The sequence below is a fragment of the Yarrowia lipolytica genome, chromosome 1A (assembly GCF_001761485.1).
Source record: "Yarrowia lipolytica chromosome 1A, complete sequence".
NCBI classification, from domain to species: Eukaryota; Fungi; Ascomycota; class Dipodascomycetes; order Dipodascales; genus Yarrowia; species Yarrowia lipolytica.
The window spans coordinates 1,397,046-1,412,525 of record NC_090770.1 but is presented as its reverse complement, the minus strand read 5'-3'; the positions used below and the strand labels follow the sequence as shown (position 1 = coordinate 1,412,525).

Below are 15,480 nucleotides of genomic sequence, written 5' to 3'. Positions count from 1 at the left end.
CTTTGTATCGTAATACAGTACCATCTTGTCCTTAAGTACCAGCTTGGACTGCATTCGCTGCATCCTGAACTGAACCCCTAACTAAATTTTTCCAAACTTAACAAAAATTTAACTAAATGCACTTACCTCTCAAACCTGGAACAGAAACTACAACGTAAATATATATGACTGAGCCACCAAATATATGTTTTGTTCATAAACATGTAGCAATATAACATCTGGAACATCTATCATACCTCCACATTCCTTGCAGGGCCCAAAAGGAACCCCCAGTGGGCTTTACTCTTAACAAAATGCTAATAAATAGTACGCCTTCGTTCAAGAGTAGACTCATGAGAAGTCCTTGGGGTCAGAATTGCAAAATGTATTGTGAAACAGCAACAGAAATCGAAATAATTCTTTTCATACACATCACGTGACACATCACGTGACATATCCACGTCCCACAATGCTTAGTCAGTCAGCAAATCGCTCCTACGCGTTCTGTATGCGAACCACGAGCCCCACCGTGGACAGAACTGCAAGCAACGAGAGCAACGAGGGCAAGAGAAAGAGACTGACGACAGTTGTAGCAAAAAGAGTGGGCCCAACCGGGAATTGAACCCGGGACCTCTCGCAAATTGCTCAGGAACACCCTAAGCGAGAATTATACCACTAAACCATCGGGCCATGGATGAGTGTAGTCAGAAACCAGATCCGGTTTAATCAGTAGTTCAGCTCAGACCAGCGGGGACCGCTGATCTGCTACGGGGTACCACTTGTACTGCGGAAGTTGTTGGCGATAAACTTGATTTATTAAAATATGACGTAACATCCTACATAACTGTTCCTCTGCATCACAGGGTAACCCTTAACATCCAGGTAACTCCTCAAGGTCACGTGCGAGGCATGTGATTTTCTTCAGAAGCCCTTTAGGACGTCTCATAATATTCTCTAGTAAGAGACCACTCGATGACTAATCCTATAACACCTTATGAGTCGATTTGATCCCTTAAAAGTGTATGGTCCGAGGTGAGAGTATATCAGGGGAAAAATGCGGTGTGAAAGGCACTGGGCATGTATTCATGGCGTTGTCGTTGGCTGAGAAAAGGGCCAATGATACAACCTGACAGATAGATCTTTCATTGATGAAGTGATCGACTCTTTTTGAACTATTGATGAGGTACATGGGCAGTTTGTTGCGTTGTTGAATTCGGACGTGGTGTTTTTTTTAGAAGTTATCGAGTTTGAGTGACGGAAATGTCGTCATAGGATGTAAATACCTCTTTAAAAGCCCTTCCAGAGGCTTAGATTGCTTGCTTCGACATTGAGCGTTGTACTGGACCGTTTCGGTGGTCCCGATGGTCCCCTTGTCTCTTGCTGTTGCTACACCGACAAGGTGTAAGTTGGCAAAGATAGAGGGAAGTCGAGAAATGGGCTCGAAACCAGCGGAACCGTGTTCGGTGTGAAAAATCTCGTTTCAGTTGGTTCAAAGTTGTAAGGCGTGTCCGGGGGTTGCCGCTGAGGGGTGAAGAAGATCGGGTATGGATATGGAGATACCTTGTCCAGCAGTGAGAAAACAGTTGGGAACGTGTTATACGGCGTCGAAAATGGTGTCCAAGTGTTCGGATGGTTCATGGTGCTTGCTGTACTGTACTTCCGGTCAGTAAAATAACCGATCGGTACCCATTTCAAGGAAATAGTTAACACCCGATTCCAAATCACAAATGCGTTTGCCGTTCATATTGCACAAGTACCGCGATAACTCGCCCTTGCCTTGGACAAAGGCCCTACCCTGCTGTTCTGGGTACCCATGGATCATCTTTTGCTTGCAGAAACGTACCGTATTGTCTTCTGCGTCAACAACAAATGGCAACACTGCTCCATCAAAGTCCACCCATACCACTCCGTCGTATACGAACACGCGAAAACTGTCTGGATGAGAGAAAGCAAAGGGTCCAAAGATTGGAAGAAGGGGGTTCTTGTCGATGGCACAGTAGAGGAACCATCCCTTGGGCTGTAGCATACTGAAGAAGGTGAAGTCGGGATGGGGATGGTGAATGAAGTTATGGACTCCTTGTTCAGGGAAGGTGACATGACTCAGATTGGGTCTGGAGACGGTGACGGGGGAGTCTTGATGATGGTCCAGAATCTCACGGCACAACTTTTTCATATCTTCTTCGCCCTCGACGTGGTTGTTTGTGTCTATTAAGCCTTGACACGCATCGAGATCTGTCTTGAGCACGTAGTTGAGGGTCTTCATGCCGACTTTGAGTGAATAGACTAGAGGATCTTGATGCCCTTCAGACAGAGTGATCAGATGCTGTTTCTGTCGAGCAAGAACAAGTCGAGCACATAGTCGCCATGATTCTGTGGGTTTCTGTTGCTTTTCTGTTTGTGTCGGTTCCTTCTGTGGCTCTTGCAACATTGTCGGTGTCCCTGTTCTCGGGAGCATAAAAGGGCATCGTTTCCGCACTTTTTCGCCCAAAAACGGATCTGTCAGGCCTCTGAAGCGCGTGTTTGTGTCGCCGAGCGCGACGCACGCCTCCAGCGGACAGTGGCCAACCACCAGATGCACGATCTCGCTGGGCAGACTGTTCATTGGCGGTAGTGTGGAGACATGCGAGATAGCGAACCTTGAGGGGTGAGGCTGACTTAGAGTCTTTTTTGAGTTTAGTGAAAAAATAAAATATTTATAAAGTGAAAAATACCCCGCATTATTAGCTGATTACGTGATGGATGGGAGGTGGAGATGGAGGCGTGATCATGTGATGGTGACGGGGTCACGTGGCTACTGCAGTTAGTTATTGGTCATGTGACTAAATGCTACCAGTAGTCACGTGACCACCCGGGCCTTCAGAGGCTGATTCGAGTGTTCTCGTAGATGTTTCTTGCCGAGTTTGGTGATAGTTGGATGAAGTTGACATCAGTCAATGGGATTATTCTACAGCTTCCGGGATGGAGTTGAGGCTGGTATTTGAGGCAGGTAGTCGAGTGCCAGCCACCCTTTTAGTGTGGATCTGGATTTTCTGGAAGAGATACTGTGTTCTTCGACTGGTGATGAACATGAAGGGGGTCAACAAACATCACCAGTTATGTATTGTATTAGTGGCAATATTTTTGGAGAGTTGGCCACGAAGTGAGGTCGACAAATGTTCAATATTAGTGAAGAAATATGTTGGGAATTGGTCAGTTGTTTGTATCGGTAATTGAACTCTGACATGACGATAGAATGCCCTTCAGCAGTCTCTTTATGATTCGTTGATCTGCGAATACTGCTGTGGTTGTTTGCAGTACAGTAGAAGTACTTCAGAAAGATCTTCAGTTCAGGGGAATGTACTTTAGAGAGATCTTCAGTTCAGGGGAATGAACATTCACGTAGTCTCCAAGTCACAATCGGAAACTGGAACCAGAAAGTCTCGAGCATCTCAAGTGGGTCCTTTTGAGTATCATACACTGTAACGGAGAGAAACATGTAGGTGGTATCAACCACCCCTTGACCACTTGGTTTCTTTTATTAGATATCCTTCAATTCGACACTGGACAGTATCATGGTTCTTTTATTTCTTTTCGACTGTCAAACCTCCAAGTTCAATGGACTTGACGGTAATGAACCACCCAGAACATCATTCACATTTCGACAGTAAAGAGGCGGTGGGTATGTCGAAATTAACCCGTCGCCAGTCATCCATTCTCAAGAGTCATTCTCTAGACGATAAAAGCACCTTTGAGATGACTTCACTGACTCAATCGAGCACAATGAGTCTGGAGGTGGGGGATAGTTTTGAAAGCGTCTGGACTTCTCATTGTGACCACGACCACGACCACGATCCCGAACCTCCGTGTCCCATACCCTTCTTATTCTCTCTCTCTCTCTCTCTCTCTCTCTCTCTCTCTCCGCACCTCCGAATAATCACTCTGCACGTGCGGTCTTCCCCTCCAGCTGTCAAAGAGACTAGTGACAAGACTGAACGAATCTGAACTTAACGACTTTGATCCCCTCTTACAGGGAGCGTCTAGATAACCAAACTCTCCTCTGTCAGACTCTTCAGGACTCTGCACGCCCTGTGGAGAATTCGTCCCTCGGAATTTTGTCCCTCGGGATTCCCTCAGATGTCCCTCGGAACGGAAACTAGTGGTTTTCCACAACGTCAAGGTTCTCCATAGTGCCACTACATCCATCTACTGAACTGTACTACAAGTACTGTAGCTGCATCATACTGAGTTGGTGATTTTATGACTACCGAGAGGATCTTCAGAACCACCCCAAAACGCCTCCATACACGCACAGACAAGCCGCTGCCGCCAGAAAGCTGACTAATCACCGATACCAACGCCGCTTCTCGTCATTATCCCCAATTCTCCCCGATTCCCCCACTTTCACGTGGCGTCTTGGATGACTTCTGCTCTTGTCCAGTTGCCTGCACCCCACAAAAGTCAGTTCGGCCGATCGTGCATATCCCCACCTTATCGTGAGTTTATATATCAGGCCTTGACGATGGACGATTGACGATTGACGATTGACTACAAGTATTTGTACAAGTTGCGGCCAATTGAGAAACACAAACACAAACACAATCAACCAAACCAACCAAAAACAACCAAAACATGATCATCCACAGCACCGGAACTCTGCCGATTTTCAACGGAACCGTGACCGACTACCTGCGAACAAAACCGTCCTACTCGTCGACAGATCCAGCCTACATTGACGTGGTCACAGGCAACTCAATCAGCTACTCCGAGGTCTGGAAACTGGCCGACCGACTCAGCTCCGCCCTGTACAACGACTACGGACTCACCGACGCCAAACCAGACGAGAATGTGGGCCCTGTCGTCATGCTACATGCAGTCAATTCGCCGCTACAGGCGTCTGTCCACTACGCTTTACTGGATCTGGGCGTAACAATCACCCCCGCAGCTGCCACCTACGAGGCGGGCGATCTCGCGCACCAAATCAAGGTCTGCAGCCCGTCGCTGGTCATCTGCAACCAGCAGTTCGAACCCAAGGTCAAAAGCGCCTCCAGCAACACCAAGCTCATCTTCATTGAAGATCTGCTCAAAACCCAGTCGTCTGCCCCCTGGAAAAAGTTCACTACCTCCAACCCCAACCGGGTCGCCTACCTGGGCATGTCCAGTGGCACCAGTGGACTCCCCAAGGCGGTCCAACAGACCCACATCAACATGTCGTCTTCCACCGAAGCCGTCATCTCCTCCCAGACCATGTTCAGCGCCCGAAAAAACGTGACCGCCGCAATTGTGCCCATGACCCACGTCTACGGACTCACCAAGTTTGTTTTCCACTCGGTCGCAGGCTCAATGACCACCGTTGTGTTCCCCAAGTTCTCCCTGGTGGACCTGCTGGAGGCCCAGATCAAGTACAAAATCAACATTCTGTATCTGGTCCCTCCAGTGGTGTTGGCTCTGGCTAAGGACAGCCGTGTACAGCCCTACATTAAGTCCATTTGCGAACTCACCACTCTGATCGCCACTGGAGCGGCTCCCCTTCCCCCTACTGCAGGAGACGCGCTTCTGGAGCGTCTTACGGGCAACAAAGAGGGCAACAGAGACAACGGAATGGATCCCTTGGTTCTCATCCAGGGCTACGGACTCACAGAGACTCTCCAGGTGTCTGTTTTCAAGCCCGAAGATCCCGAACGCGATCTCAAGACCGTGGGAAAACTGCTTCCCAACACGGAGGTGCGAATTGTGGGCGAAAAGGGCGATGTTCCGCGTTCCAAATGGTCGTTTGTGACTCCTCCAACCGGCGAAATCTACATCCGCGGCCCCCACGTGACTCCGGGTTACTTCAACAACGACTCGGCCAACTCTGAGTCGTTTGACGGCGAGTGGCTCAAGACCGGCGATATAGGATACATGGACCTGGAAGGACGACTCACCATTGTGGACCGAAACAAGGAGATGATCAAGGTCAACGGACGTCAGGTGGCTCCGGCTGAGATTGAATCTGTGCTGCTGGGCCATCCCATGGTAAAGGATGTCGCTGTCATTGGAGTCACCAATCCCGACCGAGGCACGGAGTCTGCTCGGGCGTTTCTTGTTACTGAAGCGCGAGCTCTCCCGGTGATTAAGCAGTGGTTTGACCGTCGAGTTCCCTCGTACAAGCGTCTTTACGGAGGCATTGTGGTGGTTGATGCTATCCCCAAGTCTGCCTCGGGCAAGATTCTGCGACGGGTTTTGAGAGAGAGAAAGGGAGACAGCGTTTTTGGAGAGTATGTTGAGGAGGTTGCTAAGCTGTAGCATACCAGCCCTAGGCTTAGTTGATTGTTGGCAAGACGGGCTATTGCTGTGGACTATTGAGGGTGTGCACTTGGAAAAGAGGACCGCTGTCATGTGGTTCAGCTACCTGCCGTGACATAGCTCAATGATACGACAGTTCCTAGCTACAAGGGCGACATCAAGTCAAACTACAGCTACACAAGACACATCTCAAAGTCAGGTGAGATAGGACTATAGTTGATTCAATGAATTGTTCAGGATATATTTAAAAGCTGAGAACTAACGAATAGAATGAAGACAGTAGGTACACTACACACGAGAACTACCTGCTTACTAAGGATCCTTCACAAGTCCTGGGTCATGCTCCCTGCACTAAGAAGAAGGAAGAGGCTTTCCAGCAAGGAAATCCCAACCTGCCTGAGTAGAAGACCTGAAACGGCAGGAATACCTTTTTGGAATCACATGATCCGCAAATTTGTGTACATTCAGAAACAATGGTGTGTTGGAATGTGGTGATTGCATTTAGACCAGGGGATACCTACTGGCTCTCACCCATTCACCCCAAGTAAGTACTATACAGTACATTGTATGATGGTTGCATCCACACTCCAAGACACCGTGAGTGATCCGATTGAAAAATGGAGTTTACCATTCGATTCTTCTGTTTGAGAGGAATCCAATAATGTGTCTAAATGTGTAAAAATATGTCAAACGGGTCAATTCAGTCAATGGGTCAAAATTTCACCTCAATCCCTCGCTGAAAATTTCAGACCCCGACAAACTTTTTTTTTTTTTTCTATACATAGACGATTTTACAAGCACAGGTCGATGCGATGAGAGGGAAGAGAGGCAAACGAGAATCGAGCATAGTTGCACGCACATGATTGCACGCGACCGCTCGTGATTGCACTAACGACTCCCTTTTTCCTGGTCATGTGACCGCAGCCACTTATAGCACCTTCAACTTGACTCATATTCTCTCGAATGGAATTAGTTGACTTTAGTTGACCATTCGGCCAAAGTGCAAAGCGTCAATTTAGGCAGAACACCGCACATTTTGAGTCGTGGTCTCATTCATTTCGGCCATTAAAATGTGAAAAATGGGAAGAACACGTGAATAAATCAATCTGTGTGAAGAATAAATGAGATTTTCTTCCGGAGATGTGATTTATTCATCAGGGTATTTGAATTATTCATCAGGATATTTGAATCATTCACCAAGAGATACACTTTTAGTTCACATAATAAAACCTGATGAGCCCTTTACCTAGATCCACTGTATGTCTGTCCACTCGCGTGTCGAGATTGCAAAAACTGTAAGACATTATCGAAAATGGCAATATTGAGAGCTTGTTCAAATAAATTTTCAAATTGGCGCATTTTTGAGGACGGTGGTGTTGTTGTACCAAAACCAATATTTCCCGGAGAAATAGCTCAGTGAGAATCGGGAGAGATTAGTGATGGCAATTGTACTGGGAGAGTACCGTACGAGTATTATATTTGTGCTTTACGAGAATTATATTCGTGTTAGTATGAGATTTATACATCGTGCTAAATACGAGAATTATATATTTTTTTTTTTATATATCGTGCTACTTGTAGTACAGTACGAGAATTATATATTGTGCTAGTACTGTACAGAAATTTATCGTGCTAGTATGTACTCCTACAGTATGTACAGTACATACATACATACATAAAGAAAAACCCAGGTAACTGGTATTGTACTGGAGTTGGGTGTGAATCATGGATAGCGAGGAATGATTCTCTTCCAGGATCAATTAGCTGTGTCAGCAAATCTCTGCCGTCTGGACTTGGAAGAAAACGGCAACCGTTTAGAAGCTGAAATATATCCAAGACAGTAATAGCAGCCCACGGTTAAGATCGGAATTTCAACCGTGAATGTATTTTGTACATAGATGCTGAAAAAACGAACAAACATACAGTAACACTACAGCGGAGGGTGAACAGAGACATAAAAACCCGAGGGCTGCGATGACAATGCGGAGGTTCGAGCTGATTCCGATTCAGTCCTGGCTTGGTCCACAATGAGTGGCAAGATCCGTATACACAGCACAATCCAAGAACTCATTTCAGAGGCCGCTTTTGTCATGGAGCAGGATGAACAAGTCCGTGGTTGTCGCAAGTGAGTTGTAGACCTGCCGTAGATGATTTTTTGTTGGTTACAGACTCGATGTACCCCTATCGTATCGGTGCGGATAAAGTTGAGATAACGATCGTGCATTATCGCAACTTTGATTAGATTTTTCTGCTGGCTTGAGAACAAAGACATTAGTCGGTTTCATCGGATTTTGATAGAAGCCACTAACCCTGACTGCTCACGACACCACCATACTTCTTCTACAACCTGAACTAAGCAACCATATCCATTCCTCGTCAATCACTCTATTCCTAGACACCATCTTTTAGCAACCTTCTTGCCCTCAAACAACCGATCAATCTCCATATAACTGAGCCCCTTGAGCTCCGGAAGACGAAAATAGACCCAGATCAGAGACAGTATACACAGCGGACCATACACAAACCCCACAAGTCCTCGCATGTTGGCCTCAGCCTCGTTCAACATGTATGGAACAGCCACGTTGAAAACAAGAGTCACTGTCGAGGAAATGACGGAGGCAATGGCGATGGTTTTGGATCTCAGACGCACAGACGACGACTCTGAGTAAATCACAAAAGCTCCAGGACCAATGGACAGGTCGTACGTGCCGACCCACACAAATAGCAAGATTGCGGTAGCCCAGTTGGTTCCCCGGGATGTAAAACAGCCCAGAATACCCATGGCAAAAAGAGCCACCGTCAGAACAAACAGTCCCGTGAGCATGATTTTGCGTCTTCCCACTCGAGCGATGGGAACAGACGACAGCAGAGTAGCCAAAAACCCCAAACCTGTAAGTCCCAGGGTGAGTTTGAAGATAATGTCTTGGGGCACTCCTGTCAGTTGGAAGAAGAAGGCGAAGAAGTTAATAATGTTGGCTCCTGACAGCGGCTGGATGGAGTACACCATGGAGCAGATTTCGGTACGATGGAGATCTGGACCCTTGAAGCACTCGGCTATCGTTCCTGACTTGTCTTCCTCCTTGTCGGTCTGGATCATGTGTTCGAGATGCGCGTCGAGGTCAATTTTGGTCTCGTCTGCCAGTCTAGCCAGTGCGTTTCTTGCCTTGTCAATCTCTCCCCGTCGCAAGAGCCACCACGGAGACTCTGGGGCAAAGCACAATGTGGGAATCAGAATTGCCGGAAACACCCATTGCACTGCTAGCGGTACTCGATATGCCCAGTCGTCGGTTCTGGTGGACGTACCTGTGACGACTCCGGTGGAAATGAACTGTCCGGCGACCCAGGACAGGTTGATAGCGGCTGCCAAAAGACTCCGCATTTTGATGGGGCACACTTCCGAGACGTAGGTCGGGGCCATGGTGTTGAAAACGCCCCAGATAATTCCACTGATGATCCAGCCGGCACACAGCATTTCCTTGCCGGTGGCAAAAAACACAACAAAGGTCACTCCCACCATGAATGCCAGAGACGTGATAGTCACCTTCTTTCTGCCGAATCTGTCTGCCAGCAGACCGACTCCCACGGCACCTGTGATTCTGCCAATGGGGACTCCCACCAGAAACGCCGTCTGCCACTTGGCTTCCACTGTCCAGTCTCCGTTGGGGAGCTGGATGCCGAACTTTTTCTGGAACACGGGAAGCGCGTAGAAAGACGGCACCATGTTTCCATCGTAGCCGTCCATGATGATGGTGCAGCACATGACAAAGCTCCAGAATGTCGCCTTCTTGTAGATCTTCATCGTCTCCCATAATGACAGGTCTTTCTCGAGGTTGGTCGGGGTAGCCACCCGGGAGATGCCGACACAAGTGTCATCCAGCGAGGAGCCCTTTGAGAGCGACTTGATTGACATGGAGGGTTCGGTGATTGTCGGACAACCACCAGATCAAATCGCTTTATATGCGTATGCATCTAGGACATCTCAAAAACGCCACAGACACGTTCCACGGGCTTCTCCGGACCGTCCTCGAACCTGTCAAAGCCCTTGCCTAAAAATAGGCGCTTCATAAACTTTTCATGCTGGTTTGACATCTGTCTGGCGCGTGACTGACAGGCGCAGTGCGGGTATTCGGCTTGGGCGCGAGCGTTTGTTGAAGTGATTGTGCGGAGAACTCCGAGATTGGCCGTTTTTTTCCCCTGGTTTTTTCCCTTCTTTTTTTCCTTTTTTCAATCAGCGCATTTTCACCATTTCGCAGTTGTGATATTGAAGTGTCTGTCTTTTCAGATCCAACTTAAATTGTTCTCATCCTTTTTTTTTTTTTACTTTTTTTTTTCTGCTAAAATATTTCAGGGAAAAAAAATGTCATTTCAACAACAAATTACTGGATGATTTTGATATCAATTTGATCGCTGAAACCTGCTCTTCCTGATGATGTGGTTTTTATGAGCTCAAAGTCTCTCAAATATTGGTCTCTCACACCCTTGTCCAACGCCAGTCTGACCCTAACGTCCACTGTTGGACTGTCTCGAATGGGTGAGCAGGGATTGTGAGACTTGCTGCTAATGGCGGTTCGACTCTCTTGATATTATGAGGACACTTTTGTGGCCTCAACTGCACTTACTGTACTTGGACTGGCTGTCAATAACACCCCATTACTGATGATGGAGATAAGAACCCGTTCATTCTTCGCAGATCCATCAACAGGGTCAAATCAGTCCGGAAAAGATCAATACAGACATACCCATACTCACACTCGCACACTACCGCTACTCCTATCACCAAACCCCTACTCGTACTGCAGAGTAGTCCTTGTACGAGTCGTACTAAGCTGTGGCTTGGATTGACAGATGACGCTAAAGAAGACAACAGACGACTAGCATGAACTTGCGCCATTGTAGAGCCCTGTAATTGTACGAACACCGCCTTTGCAACTGAATCTTCCGCCTTCCACCAACCAATTCACACTCCTGAGGGTTCTGATCGCTGCTAGAGACGTGTGTTCCTAGCAAAAGAGCAAATAACCGCGTGGGAACCCCGTCTCGTCTCGTACCCATCTCGTTAGTGTGGCGCTAACACTAGTGTGACGCGCATCACTAGATTCTGCGCCTAGATAAAGCACGTCTTTCTCCGCATGAGTCGCAATAGCAGCCACTTTTGGAGAATATGGACTTGGCAAGGGTGTTGGAATGGCGACAATTGGCGCTATTTTGATGATTGCGGCCTGGCGAGTCGAACGGGAGTGTCCTCAGAACTTCGTTGTGTTTCTCCTACCATCTAGGACGATTCCATCAAGTGTTCAGAAGACGCTTATTTTGAAGGTAAAGGGGAAGATTTGAGACAAGTGTTCGTATTAAACGATCTTCAGGGCTGCCGATCATCTCCCGTTCATGTCCACTATTCCCGTTTGTGGCTTCTTGAGCAATACAGGGCTCGTATGATGAAACGACTATTCAGATGTTGACCTCCGTGGGGAGTGTATTGTTGAGCTCGGCAGATCCTGGTGACAAGGAAGATCTTCCTTTTAAGCACACTACAGTTGTTGCTTGACTTGTTGGATGCTATTACGCCCCAGTCACGATCAAGCCACCAGAAGGTACCATTCAACATGGAACAGAAACATCCTGTTCAGGATGACTTGACGAACTACTTCTGGATCGATTAACTACTTCTGAATCGATTTACTACTTCTGGATCGATCAAAATCGTACGGCACTTAATGAGTGGGCTGACACTTGTTGGCAGACTTGGTGACGGTCTTCATCACGGTCTTGGTGATGTTCTTGGTCAGCTTGTGAACCTTGGGCTTGGGACACTTTTGCTCGGGACACTGGGGCTTGAGCTTGGAAATGTCCTCGGGAGACTCAGCCACAGCCGGAGCAGAGTTGCCGACAGGAACAGCCTGGTTGGCAGCAACAAGGGTGACAAGAGAGATAAGGGCAAGGTTCTTGAACAGCATGGCGAATGACGAGATAAACTGGTGGTGGTTGTTTGTTGGGTAGACTCACCAGACATCAGTCCGTGTTTATATACTCCCGAGAGCCGTAGTTCTCGCACTCCACTCCTTCTCATTCACCTTGTACTGGCTTGCTACTGTACGCATAAAAAGGCTCTGTGGTAAGAACAGTATGAATTCATATCGCACTGCCTATCTCGGACCATATACTAGCTTCTTTCATGTTGTAATGAAATTAATCGCAACATAAAGTAGCTGATCTGGTATCCAGAAGATGTGCATAGATTGACTGACTGGTATCTCTACGTGAATACTAGTAGCAGTAGTTTTATGAGGCAAATGTGGTGATATGGGGACAAGTGTGTAATACGACTTCATTAAAAGATATTATATAGTACTTGGAACACCGTACAATATCCAACAGACAATGTAGAGGATTCCACATTGTTAATGCTGACAGTTGGTTTCACACCTACCACCATGATAAAAGACAGTCACATTCATGCCATATTATTGAGTCAACTATACTTTCAGATTCGTACAACTATTCCTTTGTTTCATTCAACTATACCCTCCGTTTCATCCTCTGAAATCTGTCTCTCAAAGTCATTCTGTCGTTTCTGATTAGTCATCATTTCTACCGAATATAGACTCCTCGGACCTCCTTCCGATCGACCGCGTCCCGGTGGCCGAGTGGTTAAGGCGTTGCCCTGCTAATTTGTTAGCTGTTAGGCAGTGGGTTTTGCCCGCGCAGGTTCGAATCCTGTCCGTGACGATTTTTTTGGTATTTTTTACGATAAATACGAGTCTTCTGTTTCTTATTAAAATTGTCAATTCACCGTTAATTACCCATCTACCTCCTCGGATGATTGTCTTCTGTTTTTGTTTTTATTTATTATTTTTATTATTATTATTCTTATCATTATTTTTATTATTATTTTATTTTTTCAGATCAAAGTTCGACTTCAACATCCACAACCCTTCAACAAACACAATGGTGAACGGCCTGAATCTCTCGGCAACGCTCAACACGTTCAAACTGCTGTTCAACCCGTCGCTGATCAAGCCCCACGTGACCGTCAGCAACTTCAGCCAGCTGCCGGTACCTATTCCCGGCAAAAACGGCGCCCAGATCAAGGCAGTCATTCTCGATAAAGACAACTGCTTTGCGGTGGACGGCGCAGATCACGTGTTTGAACAGTATCACGACAAGATGGACGAGCTCAAAAAGCAGTACCCGGGCAAACTGCAGCTGCTGGTTGTGTCCAACTCCGCCGGTACCAATGACGACACAGACTTCAAGGACGCCCAACGAGTGGAGCAAAACACCGGACTCGAGGTGTACAGACACGCGGTCAAAAAGCCGGGGTGCCACGAGGACCTGGTAGCATACCTGAAAAAGAACAAGGTCATTGATCAGCCATCCGAAGTGGCAGTGGTGGGAGATCGTCTGTTGACAGATGTGGTGATGGCTAACCAGATTGGAGGCACTGGAGTGTGGCTGAGTGAAGGAGTCGAGAAGAGCAACAAGCTGCCTGTCAGATTCGAGCGACTGCTGTACAATTTCATGCAGTAGAGTGCGGGCAGAAGATCTTGAATTGAACAATCGCAGATGTGTCTTGCTTCTGGAACATTGGAACTATCGCAGATGCGTCTTCTACAGGAACATTGGTTCTATGCGCAATTCACAAACATTTCCGGGCAGAGCTATGTCTCATACATCCCTGGAGATATATGCCTTTTGCATCTCCAACCCCCTGATGCTCCATACACCCCACCATTACAACACAACATTTGAGATTGTTCTCGACAGACGCCTCTTCCATGAGATACGTCCTAGGATCTCAAGCATCCGAAAAAGTATACATCAATTGACTAATCGCAACGCCCCTACCACCCACAGTATGTACCGTACACACGCTGCAATGACGACGGTGGGAAACATGAAGTAAAAGCAACATGTATCACAAAAAAGATACCTACAGACAAGCTGTAGCATTGCGAATTCTGTGGATCGAACACAGGACCTCCAGATTACTTGACTGAGATATTACTTCAGTCTGGCGCTCTCCCATCTGAGCTAAATCCGCTGTGAGACCAAGGATGGTAGATGATGCACTTGTGCTGAAAATGAGGCGAAAAACGCGGGAAAAGCGAAAGGAACACTACAAGGGGTGGAAAATTGATGACATGGTGAATATTGACATGTTTGGTATGTTTTGCCAAGTCTCACTATCGACTTTGTGGTGTATTTTCTCTGGGTCTAAAGTTTTCCATACCGTGAGGATCTAATTGAAAACCCCTTCTCTTCTCAATATTTCATCTTTGACTCTACCATTGGGGAGTTCATTGCTGGTTAATATATATATTGTTCCACGCTTTCCCGTTTTGTCGCTACATGGTCTGGACGACTACAGTATAAACAGTAGTTCAGGATTGAGGACAGTATCTATATACTTGCATATAGATCCTCTTCTGAGAGAGATTCTTGACAGAATTTCAAGTTTGACCATTCCAATTGTGCTTATTGCGGTTGTTTCGCCACTATTCTACTCCAACGACGTTCTGATTTGTAGAACACGATAGATTGTACTATTTTTGAGGAGAGCACTACATACTGTACAGTATAGTAGTTAATTAAATAGTTGTACAAGTACAAGTAATAAACCTCCCATAGACAGGGTTGAGTTGACGAGGTCTTCTTTGAGATATTTCCACGATAGATAGATCTCTCAATTTGCCAGATTCCATATACTTACACTCGTACAATATACACCCACATTGTCTCCCGTAAACGACACGACTTGACCAAACTTGCGACCAGAGCTCAAATGTCGCCTTAAAAACACCGTCTGTATCCAATTAAATATAACATTCAAGTACCGGCTCTCATATTGCCAAAATTGGGCAACTTCTAGATGATAAAAGCCAGTGCGTATCTCTCATGCCCTCTCCACAAGGTATCTCTACAAGCGGTATGGCGCAGCGGAAGCGCGCAGGGCTCATAACCCTGATGTCCCTGGATCGAAACCAGGTACCGCTATTCTTTTTACTTTCGTTGAATAGGTTCCTTTTTCTGTGTTTTTGGTCGAGTTCTCTGTGGTGTATTTCTGCAATGGCTCCAATCATGTGCCTGAAGGACAGTATGTACTGTACAGTAATTTTGAGATGGAACAGTGATAATGGCATCATGAACTACGAGTAATACATGAACGTACTGTATGGTGATTACGAAAAACTAGCCTCTAAACCACTTTTTGAGTTATTTATACAGTATATAATGTCTTGA

At 46.6% G+C, this 15,480-nt stretch overlaps 6 protein-coding genes and 4 non-coding genes across 10 annotated transcripts; 4 read left to right on the top strand and 6 right to left on the bottom strand.

The window, feature by feature from the left end:
- Positions 1-582: 582 nt before the first annotated feature.
- Positions 583-669, bottom strand: YALI1_A14118r. The gene has a single exon. It is a non-coding gene; the product is annotated as a tRNA-Pro (tRNA).
- A 541-nt stretch (positions 670-1,210) lies between these two features.
- On the bottom strand, positions 1,211-1,617 carry YALI1_A14109g (uncharacterized protein; the record flags this gene model as incomplete). Its single annotated transcript, XM_068281776.1, has 2 exons — positions 1,211-1,318; positions 1,372-1,617. 2 exons carry the CDS (start codon positions 1,615-1,617, stop codon positions 1,211-1,213), a joined length of 354 nt encoding a protein of 117 aa, XP_068137877.1.
- Positions 1,618-1,642: 25 nt separating this feature from the next.
- On the bottom strand, positions 1,643-2,581 carry YALI1_A14099g (uncharacterized protein; the record flags this gene model as incomplete). The annotated part of the gene is made up of 1 exon (XM_500053.3): positions 1,643-2,581. One exon carries the CDS (start codon positions 2,579-2,581, stop codon positions 1,643-1,645), a length of 939 nt encoding a protein of 312 aa, XP_500053.3.
- Positions 2,582-4,587: 2,006 nt separating this feature from the next.
- Positions 4,588-6,240, top strand: YALI1_A14079g (uncharacterized protein; the record flags this gene model as incomplete). The annotated part of the gene is made up of 1 exon (XM_500052.3): positions 4,588-6,240. One exon carries the CDS (start codon positions 4,588-4,590, stop codon positions 6,238-6,240), a length of 1,653 nt encoding a protein of 550 aa, XP_500052.3.
- A 2,380-nt stretch (positions 6,241-8,620) lies between these two features.
- Positions 8,621-10,150, bottom strand: YALI1_A14024g (uncharacterized protein; the record flags this gene model as incomplete). The annotated part of the gene is made up of 1 exon (XM_500051.3): positions 8,621-10,150. The coding sequence occupies one exon, from the start codon at positions 10,148-10,150 to the stop codon at positions 8,621-8,623; it is 1,530 nt and encodes a 509-aa protein (XP_500051.3).
- A 59-nt stretch (positions 10,151-10,209) lies between these two features.
- Positions 10,210-10,486, bottom strand: YALI1_A14020g (uncharacterized protein; the record flags this gene model as incomplete). Its single annotated transcript, XM_068281775.1, has 2 exons — positions 10,210-10,434; positions 10,484-10,486. 2 exons carry the CDS (start codon positions 10,484-10,486, stop codon positions 10,210-10,212), a joined length of 228 nt encoding a protein of 75 aa, XP_068137876.1.
- A 2,384-nt stretch (positions 10,487-12,870) lies between these two features.
- On the top strand, positions 12,871-12,966 carry YALI1_A13996r. Its single transcript has one exon. It is a non-coding gene; the product is annotated as a tRNA-Ser (tRNA).
- Positions 12,967-13,056: 90 nt separating this feature from the next.
- Positions 13,057-13,767, top strand: YALI1_A13994g (uncharacterized protein; the record flags this gene model as incomplete). Its single annotated transcript, XM_500050.3, has 1 exon — positions 13,057-13,767. One exon carries the CDS (start codon positions 13,057-13,059, stop codon positions 13,765-13,767), a length of 711 nt encoding a protein of 236 aa, XP_500050.2.
- A 423-nt stretch (positions 13,768-14,190) lies between these two features.
- Positions 14,191-14,281, bottom strand: YALI1_A13982r. Its single transcript has one exon. It is a non-coding gene; the product is annotated as a tRNA-Phe (tRNA).
- Positions 14,282-15,162: 881 nt separating this feature from the next.
- Positions 15,163-15,234, top strand: YALI1_A13973r. Its single transcript has one exon. It is a non-coding gene; the product is annotated as a tRNA-Met (tRNA).
- The last annotated feature ends 246 nt before the right edge of the window (positions 15,235-15,480 follow it).